The 12,655-nt window shown below is 36.0% G+C and overlaps 3 protein-coding genes across 3 annotated transcripts; all 3 read left to right on the forward strand.

The window, feature by feature from the left end:
- The first annotated feature begins 1,423 nt into the window (after positions 1-1,423).
- LOC133843617 (scavenger receptor class B member 1-like) lies at positions 1,424-3,322 on the forward strand. Its single transcript, XM_062277246.1, has 3 exons — positions 1,424-1,797; positions 1,853-2,115; positions 2,177-3,322. Exons 1-3 carry the CDS (start codon positions 1,452-1,454, stop codon positions 2,453-2,455), a joined length of 888 nt encoding a protein of 295 aa, XP_062133230.1. The 5' UTR covers positions 1,424-1,451; the 3' UTR covers positions 2,456-3,322.
- Positions 3,323-3,684: 362 nt separating this feature from the next.
- LOC133840005 (uncharacterized) lies at positions 3,685-4,794 on the forward strand (the record flags this gene model as incomplete). Its single annotated transcript, XM_062271658.1, has 2 exons — positions 3,685-4,080; positions 4,654-4,794. Coding segments are annotated over exons 1-2 (510 nt in total), but the record flags the coding sequence as incomplete, so codon positions are not given.
- A 739-nt stretch (positions 4,795-5,533) lies between these two features.
- On the forward strand, positions 5,534-7,693 carry LOC133841065 (sensory neuron membrane protein 1-like). Its single transcript, XM_062273328.1, has 4 exons — positions 5,534-6,127; positions 6,608-7,001; positions 7,063-7,322; positions 7,389-7,693. The coding sequence occupies exons 1-4, from the start codon at positions 5,642-5,644 to the stop codon at positions 7,599-7,601; spliced, it is 1,353 nt and encodes a 450-aa protein (XP_062129312.1). The 5' UTR covers positions 5,534-5,641; the 3' UTR covers positions 7,602-7,693.
- The last annotated feature ends 4,962 nt before the right edge of the window (positions 7,694-12,655 follow it).

The raw sequence follows: 12,655 nt of genomic DNA on the forward strand, positions 1-12,655 counted from the left end.
ATTAGATACGTGGTTCGAATTTTAACACAACTCAAGAATTGATGAACCAACAACTCTTGTATGTATGCAGCTGCTGTGCTGGAAACGTGCTGGCAAAACGTGATTGAGCAAACAGAGTTGTTGACCAGTAGCAAACTAACTTTGGCGTTCAATCTCCACTGTAGCCAGTGCGTATACATAATATGCTTATATTTCAAATCACCATACAATTATGCAAATAATTAAATAGTAACTGTTGTTGTTCTGAATTTGCTACCAAAATATTTGATTTCGCACATGAAATACTATAGTAGAAATGCTGAAAACAGCATCAACATCCACATGAAAAACAAGCATTTTGTTTTTATTTGATATGAGTATTCGAGTATTTATTTTTATGCACAAATTGACTTATTACATTAGCACACTAATATTTATTATAAATATTTACTTCTAAATCGTTTTTCTCAAATAATAAATAAAGAAAATCCTATTCCTTTGTTGCTAGGTTCATTTTATAATGTGTATATTATTTTAAATATAAATTTCCATGAAATACGCGGAGTGATTAAAATTATAACGTCTAAAAGACGACAAATCAGCTCTCCCGCATTTTAAAAGCAAACAAATTTTAGGGGGCTACCCGAGAAAAAATATATATTCGATATACTCAATTTCTATGGAACTTTATCATAACTTGCAATTTTATCCCTATCACCAACTCTCGTTATTGCTCGACTTAGAGAAATCCTCTACCCTTATTAATAAAAGCAAATAGTAAGATATTATCACAACTATCACTATCATGTACCAAACTAAATATTTTGTATGTCAATATACTACTACTTTTCAAATATACCAATTGGCAATATATATGTTTTATGGAGCTAGAGAATCCTCTTTTTGACTAATAAATACATTTCCTTTTGGCACAAAGTTATAATTCCCTTCTATGGGCATCGGATAAAACAAATTAAATACGATAAGCATTTGACGAAACTACTTACGCATGCATTTTTAAAGTACGTGTTTTGTTGTGAACACAAATATTTAATCCCAAAGGGGAAAAGTAAATAGAGATAAGTCGATGCTGAAACCGAATTTTCCAATCCAAAAGTTCTGTGGGTAATTGAATGAACTCAAACGGACTGGGAATTCTGAACAACACACACGCATCGGAATTGAATCTCGCTCTAGAAGTAATTTGCCTGAACGGAAACCATGACCAAATATTTCTTCTGGTTAAAGATCGCCTCGCTGTCGTTGTTCTGTGTTCTGAACATTTATGTATTTGTGTTATCCTGTGTCTACAATTATAAGTATGAAATGATCAAGGAGTATGTTAAGTTCAAGGATTCTATGTTCACAATGGACAGATGGATCAATTCACCATCTGGCAAGCTCAAGATCTACCTCTTCAATGTGACAAATGCAGAGTAAGAATGAATCAGGTTTTTACCGTCAACATCGGCATGAAACACGGCATGAAGAATTTCTTTCGCATACAGACTTTCAAAGGAGAGCGCCTCATATCGAGATTCGATTGGACATCTGTTAGCGATGATTGTGCCATCAACGTACAAGGAGCATTTGACAATTCACTATTTCCGCCTTTCATCACGAAGAACAGCTCCCTCAGTATTATGGCCTTCCAATTATGTAGCGTTATTCCATTTCAATATAAACGCGAGGAGATACACCATGGCCTCCATGGCTATCGTTATGTGATTATGCCGCCCAAGGAGACGAAATGTTTTTCCAAAGCGTACGGCGAGACGTTGCCCAAGGACATGTTTGATATATCAAATTGTGTGCGCAGTGAGTTAAAATTTTTATATATAATGCAGTGTTCATTCAACCATTTCTTGTCTAGTGCCTTGGCTTGAAGAAGTTCCAACTGCCTTCTCGGCACCACACTTTTATGGCAGCAGCTATAATTGGTCGGAGCATTTCGAGGGCCTCAATCCCAATGCTGAAGAGCATGAAGCTTTCATCTTGCTTGAACCCACGACTGGTGTAAAGATCAATGAGAGGATTCGCTTTCAGTCGAACACCATCTTGCCCGATCTAAGAAGTATGTATAATGGACCGCAAAGGCTCAGCAATAAGATTGTACCGAATTTTTGGTATGAGTTTGTAAGTAATCTTCGCTTAGTACTATTTCTCAATCCAAGTTTAATATGCAATTTCTGTTTAGGAGATGGATGAACTGCCATTTAATGTACGTTTCATTATTTTCATCAATGCCTACGCAATGCCAGTGCTGCAGCCAATCATGATGATCGTGCAGCTGTTGGGCGCCATTTGGAGTCTAAACATGCTTTTAAGAATTCATCGGCAGAGAAGATATCTTCCGGAGAATGCTTTTAATACGATAGAAACGAACTTATTATTACCTCCAAAAAATTCCAATCTCATTGTTTCACAAAGTTGCTACGAGCAATCGTTATCGCCTCCAATTTTTGTTATTGAATAAGAATTTTCATTTGTTACATAATTATTAATTTGAAGTTTATGAAATATTTCAAAACATTTCAATCACTATCGCTTACATTACGTAACCAAATACGCCCATATTTTATCACATAAACTGGTACGCGATAACGAAATTTCACGAATTTTCCAAGAACTAATTTGTTTATGAATAAGAGAAGTATAAAGCAGTTTTTCAATTAATTGTCATATTTTAACTAATCAAAACCGTCAAACGTATCGTATAAATTGTGCGAAGACTGCTGGACAAATAACAGAATGGGAGTACTGCATATAATTATATTAATAGAGGTTATAAATAGTTCCAAATAAAAACCTCACCACCATAAACTATGAGCTTTTATAATCAGTGCGAGGGTTTTTCTAGGAACAATGGGGAAGAAATATTTGTAAACATTAATTGATTAAATTCCCAAAAGAACGAATTGGAGAGGCAGTGTCGTGCAGGATGTGATGCTCCCGAATCACTAAACCACATTCTGCAGAAATGTCATCGTACGCATGGGAGGCGGGTGGCTAGACACAACAGTGTAGCTAATTATCTCAAGCGGGGACTTGAGACGAGAGGTTACTCTGTCATTGCTGAACCAAGTCTGCAGGGAGAGAACAGGATATATAAGCCGGACCTGGTGGGTTTCCGACCAGATCACACTATAGTGATCGACGCTCAGGTAGTGACTGACGGACTTGATCTTGACCAAGATCATCAGAATAAGGTTGAGATCTACGACAGACAGGACGTACGAACGGCTCTGGTTCGGGATTATCAGGCACATGAGGACATTAAAATCGTTTCTGCTACGCTAAATTATGAAGTTTTTAATAAATTATGTATCTTTCCTGGGTCAGATTAATGTGCAAATTATTATAATTTAAAAAAATTAAGTTTTCAATTTGTCCTAGTTGATAGAAATCTAAAATCTAAATCCTAACTAAAATTAAAAATTACATTAGTGTTTAAAGTTAAATTAAATTCGGCAAAACCCCTAGTTCAAAAAATTTCTTGTTTGTGAAGTTTTAGAGTGCGTCATTTATTTTGATACAAAAAATAAATAAATAAAAAATCGGAATAGAATAACGCATATCCTTAAAAAGTGTTTTAACTAAACGAAACAATGTCCAAAAACTTCTTTGTTTAAAAATAGTTTCGCTATCGCTCTTCTGTGTTTGCTTGTGTTTGCATTCGGCTACAATATTCGGTACGAATTGATGAAAATATACATTCAGTTTAAGGATCCGATGACAACCGTTGACATATGGATGAATTCACCGTTTGGCAAGCTCAAGATCTACCTCTTCAATGTGACGAATTCTGAGGAGTTTCTCGGCGGATGCCATAAAAAAGTGCGCCTAGAGCAGATTGGTCCCATAACTTACAATGTCATTGGCTTCAACTATATTTTCAGTCGCACCGAGGACAGTGTGACATATCGCAGGAATCGCTATCGCCATATACATTTTTTACCCTACGGAAGTGTTTCTCCGGACATTCTAAACCAGACAATTGTGCAGTTCAACGATAAGGCTGTTCTCAACCGATCGAAGACTTTCTTTTCTTTCAGAAGCGTCTATGACTTCCTCCACAGCAACTTTGATCCATTTAATAACGTGAGTGAAATTTCGAGAGATTTGGCAAATTAAGCGAAAATTTAATATGCTACTTCTCAACCTGTAACGGAAATTTATTTATTCTTAAAATTTCGGACGTGATAAACTAACAGTCGACTGCTTGATAGTGAGATACCCACTATATATTTTCTATAATAGTAAAAGACATTACAGAAAATGCACCAAAAGCTATATTTCGTATATCGATATACAATACATCTACATTCCAAATATACCATATAATATAAAATATACAAGATTGTCAACCGAATTTCTTAAATAACATAAGCTTTTTATCTTTTTGCAATCCAGAATCAGAAAGTCTGATTTAGCTTATAATATTGTGCGTTCTTTAGCTTATAAAATACGATTGTAATTCGTTTTTGGAAGTGACACTGATCAAAATATATACTTTATGAGATTAGAAAAGAGAAGAGGAGGGTTCGTTCTGTTAGTTATGATACCCTTGAAACCTTTATCTAACGGGTATACAAGATCAATCGCACTGGACATTTCTAGTTGTTTGAATTTAAAACTTTTAATCAACAAGTAATATTTATTTTTATCCTGCAGGCAACTAAAGAAAGAGAAAAAGTCTTTACCGTCAACAGTGGCACAAAGCGTGGAATGGAGAACTTCTTTCGAATACAGACTCTCAACGGAGAGTACTCAATTAAGACCTACGAGCGAGCAAATTCCAGTAGCAGCTTCGATTCCAATCAAATATGGTCTTGCCCAACTTAAGCCATTTGGATAATAAGCTGAGTCATCTCAGCTATAAGATTCTGCCCAGATTGTGGTACGACTTTGTAAGTATTTGTCACTTAAAAATATCTGAATTCTAATTTCAGCTATAACTTTTTCTAGGAAATGGATAAGCTACCGCTTATTGTGCATTTTGTGATGTACACTAAAATACTGCAGCGCATGGTGATGATTCTACCGCCTCTGTTCGCCTTTTTGAGTCTTAACAAAAGCATTAAAATACGTCGACAATTTAACTACAAGACCATCAACAACGCGTATAATCAGCAGAAGGCGAATATTTAGGTTCTGCCTTCTGTAATGCCTTTTATATCTACAAATTGGGGACCTCTGGCTTCACTATACCCGCTACCCATAGGGTAGAAGGGTATTATAACTTTGTGCCGACAGGAAATGTATGTAACAAGTAGAAGGAGGCATCTCCGACCCTATAAAGTATATATATTCTTGATCAGCGTCAACAGCCGAGACGATATAGCCATGTCCGCCTGTCCGTCTGTGTGTCTGTCTTACCCTATGGGTAGCGGGTATAAAAAACCCGAAGCAAAAAAACTTACTTGTGCGGGAGTTTTCGAAGTGCGTCACTTATCGTAGCTCTGGTTACACAAATATTCAATCCACAAGGGGGAAGTAATCTCGAAATCAATCTAGTAAAACCCAAATTTTAGAAAAACATAAAATTGCTTAAAGCTCAGTGAGTGGTCGAACTAAAACGCGTAAAGTGCTCTCAACAACTCAAACGCACTGGAATTGATTCTCGCAGCTCTTATAGAAGTGATCTGACTGAACGGGAATAATGTTCGAATTTAGATTCTGGTTAAGGATCGCCTCGTTGTTGTCGTTCTGTGCATTAACCATTTGTTTGTTTGTGATCTCTTGTTGCTGTAGTTATCAGCATGAATGGATAAAAGCGAACACAGATTTCGAGGATTCCATGTTCGCCATGGACATGTGGAAGCATTCACCATTTGGCAAGCTCAAGATTTACATTTTCAATGTGACGAATGCAGAGAATTATCTCAATGGCCGCGATGAGAAAATACATCTACAGCAGATCGGTCCTATAACATACGATATTAAAAGTTACAACTATATACTCCATCGCGCCAAGGACAGTGTGAAATATCAAAAGGAGCGCTTTCGTTACATCGATTTTGTGCCCTACGAGAGCATTTCCCCGGACATTCTCAGCAAGACCATTATACAGTTCAACAAAAGGTTTAGTTTTTTGTCCAGCAGCATCAACGATTTTCTACACAGCATCTTTCGTCCTCTAAATAATGTGAGTGAAATAACACGCGATAAAACTAGAAAGTCAAGTGAGCCCGGCTCTACGATACCCGGTACCCATTTTCCATTAGAACCATATTCTAAAATTCGATTCTAGCTTCAAAAATACCGTAGCTGTTCGATTGGGCTGGGTAAAGTTTTTAACCAAACTTGATCAACGTGTAAAAATAACAAATGCTTTCTCTGAGTGTTCAAACGGGATGACAGACAGACGAACAGACGGGCAGACGGACTAGGTAATCATGTAGATTGTCGACGCTAATCAAGAATAAATATGTACTTCATGGGGGCAGAGATGCCTGCTTCTTTCTGTTACATACATTTCCTGTAAGCATAAAGCTAAAATACCCTTCTATCCTATGCTTAGTAGGTATAAACATGAAAAACTGATCTTACATTCTGATTCAAAGTGATAGTCTGAAGTGGCAGACCGCAGTTTTTTTTAGTATTCTCTCTTTTTTGTATCATTTAGATATTTGAGAGGAAAGATGAGGATTTTACAGTCAACATTGGCCCGAAGCATGGAATGGAAAATTTCTTTCGCATACTGACTCTCAACGGAGAGCACTCGATTAAGACGAATGATCGGGAAATTTTCAATGAGGGTTGTCCTATCAATGTGCAAGGAGCATTTGACAATTCACTCTTTCCGCCCTTCATCACGAAGAACACCTCCCTGAATATCTTCGCCAGCGAATTATGTCGAGTTGTCCCACTTCATTATCAACGGGAGGAGATGGAAGACGGTCTTAAATGTTATAGGTATCTGCTCCTGCGGCCCAATGAGGCAGCGCCTGATTGCTTATCTGAAGCAAATGGCGTGCGATTGCCCAAGGGCATGTTTAATATACGGAAGTGTTTGTATGGTGAGTGAATGATCTATCTAGAGTTCTGCTGTCAGCTGCTATTCAATATTTTCTTGATCAGATCCTTGGCATAAAGAGGAAGTTTCTTTGGCATTCTCGGCACCACACTTCTATGGCAGCAGCTATAATTGGTCAAAGTATTTCGAGGGCCTCAATCCCAATACTAAAGAGCACGAAGCTTTTATCCTGCTGGAACCCACGACTGGTATACCGATCAATGAGAGGCTTCGATTTCAGTCGAACACCATTTTGAAATCGGATACGATTTCAAAATTCCCAGATTCACCACATATGATTGTGCCGAGATTTTGGTACGACTTTGTAAGTAATTTTGGCTTGCCAATCACTATTTCTCAATACTAATAATATTTTAATGTTCCTTTTTAGGAAATGGCTGAACTGCCGTTTAGTGTACGTTTCGGCCTTTATATTTATGTCAGCGCAATGCCAGTGCTGCAGCCAATGATTATGGTGGTGTCACTGCTGGGCGCTATTTGGAGTCTGTACAAAATAGGAAGATTAATTCTGCAGAGAAAACGCGCTGCTGCAGTGGCAGAGGGCGGTCAGTCGTATTATCATGAAAACACAACCTCAATGTGAACATAATATCATTAGCTGAATGGTAAATTTTTTAATGTAAAATCGCGACAAAATCGTTGCACTCTTAATCAGTTTTATTAATAAAGATCAAGTTATATCCGCATTAATATTGAGTTCAACTTTCTCAACCAACTCCGTAAAATATTTTACGAAGTTAGCTACTGAGAATGGGAAGCATGCTGAAAATCACGTATACGTCAAGTGGTTCCAAAGCAAAACAAGTATAGTAAGGTGTTGTAAATAAGGAAATAAAACAATTGAGCTGTATGTAAATCGAAATATTGACGTTTCATAAGCGCGTCCTGCGCAATGTGCCCGATAGTGTTGTGTTTGAACTCTAGCAGCGGCTTTTATGCGAGTATATCCAAAATATGTATTACGTTTTGTAATTATAAATTTGACGTACAATTTGTACATACATGCCTTGCAAAATTGGGAATCAAGAGTCAGTCAGAGCCCAAATATCGCACATAAAAATAAAAGTTGCAAAGCCAATAAAAAAACAGCTTTCACAGTGGGTCGCTGTGGGCAGACAGAAAAATTTCCACAAGCACCTATAGTCATAAGTGCTATAATAAAATATGGTCATATTCTAGTATTATTATTGAGTTATTTACTTTCACACATGTAGTCAACCATGCCCTGAACCTGCAGCTTGAACTGTGCTCAAAGCAAGAGCCCAAAACAATTGCAATTAATTAGATACTAGGTTCGAAATTTGACACAGCTAAAGAATTGAAGAACAGTCAACTCTGGAGTGCTAGAAACGTGCTGGCAAAACGTGATTCAACAAACAATGTCGATGAACAGTCTTCAACCTCAAATTCCCGCTGCACTCAATGCGTATACGTAATAAATTTATATTTTTATATTGCATATATATATTTAATATAATATATATATATAATAATATATAATTAAGTAGTCTCCATTATAGTGAGTGTTGATATTTTACGATAAGAAATTGCTTAAACAGCATAATAATCCACCTCAATCACAAGCATGTTATTTACGAGTAGGATAAGAGTATTCGAGTATTTATTTTTTTGGCCATTTTCATTTAATTAGTACGAGAATATTTATTATTATACCTACTTAGTCATATTACTTATATATTAAATAAAGAAATCCTCTTCATGATGTTGCCAAGCTCATTTTATGAGGGAAATGTTAAGCTTGATTTGCGCACTCGGATAACTCTGTTAACGAACAGTACCATACAACATTTTTAAGCAAGATTCCTTATCCCAACGTTCCTAATATATTTAATTTCAAGAAAATGCCAAATCTCAAATGTGAACCATTGTTAAGGTTTTGATAAAAATATTTTTTTTTGCGTAAATTACATGGAATTTTTTTTTTTGAGTTTTCCGTCTAACCACGATCCCAAGCATTTCGCATAGGGTATTTGCATACTCTAACCGCATAAACCTATATTAATAATTAATAAAGTGTACATCAATAGTTCACGATAAAAACCGCATTAACATTAACATACCATCAATGTGAGGATTTTCCTAAATGTTGCCCTATTTTATTTGTTGTATCATTTCAACGCTGCATTAAGAAAGGCTTTGAAATTTATCAGAGCAGAACGAAATGTTTCAAATCTCCAAATATCAGGTCAAATTTCTTTTAGCGAAAATGTAGTATGCTGCTCTTTGAAAATATTTGAGAAATGTGGGAATAAAAAGTAGGACACTATGGAAAAGAAGAATAAGAATAAAAGTTAATCTAGTAATAATATTAAAATTCGCAAACATTTAAAGAAACCCGAAGCCAGAAAACTTACTTGTACGGGAGATTGTAGCTCTGCTTTCACAAATATTCAATTTCCAAAAGGGAAGTAATCATTAAATCACTCTAGTAAAACCCAAATTTATTTAAAACAGGAAATGACTTGAACGAACTCAAAGTGCGTAAAGTGCTTTAAACAACTCAAACGCACTGGAATTGATTCTCGCAGCTCTTTTAGTAGTGATCTGACTGAACAGGAATCATGGTCGAATATAGCTTCCGGTTAAAGATTGCCTCGCTGTTGTCTTTCTGTGCACTAAACATTTGTTTGTTTGTGATCTCTTGTCGCTGTAGTTATCTGCATGAATGGATAAAAGCGAACACAAATTTCGAGGATTCTCATTCACCATTTGGCAATATCAAGATTTACATTTTGATAAGAAAATACATCTACAGCAGATCGGTCTCATAACATACGAAATCACTGGCAACAACGAAATACTCAATCGCATCAAGGACAGTGTGACGTATCGCAAGGAAAATCAATTTTGTGCCCTACAAAAGCGTTTCTCTGGACATTTTCGGCGAGACAATTGTGCAGACCAACAAACAATTTCTTCGCGACCCAGGGATATTTATTTTCAATAGATTTCACTTAATGCTTTCCGGTGTTCCCAAACATTACTCTCTTTCTCCTCAGCAGTGTCAATGATTTTTTTAACCAGCATGTCTTATTCTCTCAACAATGTGAGTGAAATTAGCACACGATAAAAACATGAAATCTTTAATATTTTTATTCGAAGTGAAAATTTAAAGAGCTTTAAAGAGGCGAAATATAATTCACTCCTTACAGCAGTTTTGCAGTTCTTAAAATCAACAAGTACTGTCTCTCTTGTATCCCTCAGGAAAATAAGAATAGAGAAACCGTCAACATTGGCGAGAAGCATGGTATGAAGAATTTTTTCCGCATACTGACTCTCAACGGAGTGCCAGTTGTCCCATCAATGTGGGAAGAGCATTTGACAATTTACTCTTTCCGCCCTTCATCACGCAGTTCACCTCCCTGAATATAATAGCCTACGAATTATGTAGCGTTATCCATGGCCTCAATGGCTACCGTTATGAGCTTATGCCGCCCAAGGAAACGAAATGTTTTCAGAACTGTTAAGTGAACCGTTGCCCAAGGACATGTTTGATGTATCTAATTGTGTTCAAGATAAAATGCAGCTAGTGTTCATTCAACCATTTCTTGTCTAGTGCCTTGGTTTGAAAAAGTTCAAACTGCCTTCTCGGCACCGCACTTCTATGGCAGCAAGTATAATTGGTCGGACCATTTCGAGGACTTTAATCCCAAAGCTGAAGAGCATGAAGCTTTCATCTTGCCTGGTGTAAAAAACAAGGAGAGGATTCGCTTCCAGTCGAACACCGTCATGCCCAATTGAAATTATTTGAATAATCAACAGAGTAAGCTCAGCAATAAAATCGTGCCCAGATTTTTGTTTGATTTTGTAAGTAATATTCGCTGGCCAATAGTTTTTGTCCAAACCCAATTCAATGATCAATTCCTTTCTAGGAGATGGGTGAACTACCGCTATGCGTATTCTCCTTCACCTTAATGTTAACGTAACGTCAGTGCTGCAGTTAATCGCTATGACCGTGCAACTGCTGGACGCCATTAAAAGATTAATTCTGAAGAGCAAATTGCAGCTGCACTGGCACTGGTTTAATTTGCTTTTCCTTTAAAGCCATTTTTTTAATAAAAAGTGGGTTCTTTATTTAAGTTATAATTTTAATTATTAGCTGAATGGTAAAACTTGTATTATAATATCGCGACAAAATCGTTACATTATTAATAAATATCGCGTTATATCGTTATAGAGTCCGACTTCTACAACGAAGTTAGCACTAACTTGAACAAGAATTGAAAGACATAATAATTCTGAGTATAAAAAGCATGCTATAAATCAAGTATACGCCAAGTAGCTCCAAAGCAAAACAAGTTGCGTAAAGTGTTGTAAATAAGGAAACAAAACTATTGAGCTATTTGAAAGGGGAAATATTGACGTTCCATAAGCGCGTCCTGCGCAATAGACTTAACGTAAAAGTGCTATAATGATAGATGGCGATATTTAAGTATTATTATTATACACGTATTTACTTTCACACGTATAGTCAACAAAAGAGGGCGCAGCTCTTAATCCCCTGAACCTGGGGCTTGAACTGTGCTCAAAGAAAGAGCCCAAAACAATTGCAATTAATTAGAAACCAGGTTCGAAATTTGGCACAGCTAAAGAATTGAAGAACAGTCAACTCTGCAGTGCTGAAAACGTGCTGGCGAAACGTGATTGAACAAACAATGTCGATGACCAGTTGCAAACTGTCTTCGTCCTCAAATTTCCGTTGCGCTGAGTGCGTATACGTAATATGCTTAACTTCTATAATACGAGTACCATGCATTTTCAGACTATATTTATATAATATATGATAGTGAGTGTTGTTGTTTTCCGCTTTTTGCAAATTTTCACACCCTAATTGTGACTGCCAAAATATTTGATTTCGCACATGGAATATTACGAAAAGAAATTGCTACAAAACAGCATCAACATCCACATCAACAACAAGCATGCTGGCTCTCTTGTTGTTATTTGTGAGAATACGAGTATTTATTTTTATGCCCGCCATGCCTTATTTAATTAGCACTCTCATATTTATTTATATATGTATTTAATCATATTACTTAAATGATAAATAAAGAAAAATTGCTTTTGATTTTGTTACCATGTTCAATTTATGATGTCTATATTCAGCTTAATGTAAGCTCACAGGAAATATGCATTCGGAAAACTCTGATAGCTAACAATAGATTTAAATAATTTAGATTACCGATAAATTTCAAAATCAAAACGGGGAAATTTCGAACAATATTATTTATTTAACATGACTTATTTATACTTACAAATTAATCAATGCAGTAATACTCGTAATATTATTCTAGAGAACTGCTTCGAGCATCTTACAAACAAATAATTAGAAAGCAAAATACAAAAAAATGCTGAAAATGTTAACAACCGTTTAACTGGAAATCTGTTAAAATTATTAAATACACAAAAGAGTGACGAAAGGTCTCAGAATTACACACAGTGGCTTACTCATTTGTTTGCCCCTTTTTATTCAAATTTCCAAATATTTGCGTCTAATTCGTTATACACTTGTATTAGGTGCAATATTATAAACTTTTACGATAATATTTATAAATAATTTATTGTGGTTTTTATAAAGACAGGTTGTCTATTAATAGCTGCCCGCGCCATGCTAAA

The sequence above is a fragment of the Drosophila sulfurigaster genome, chromosome 3, assembly GCF_023558435.1.
Source record: "Drosophila sulfurigaster albostrigata strain 15112-1811.04 chromosome 3, ASM2355843v2, whole genome shotgun sequence".
In the NCBI taxonomy this organism is placed as follows: Eukaryota; Metazoa; Arthropoda; class Insecta; order Diptera; family Drosophilidae; genus Drosophila; species Drosophila sulfurigaster.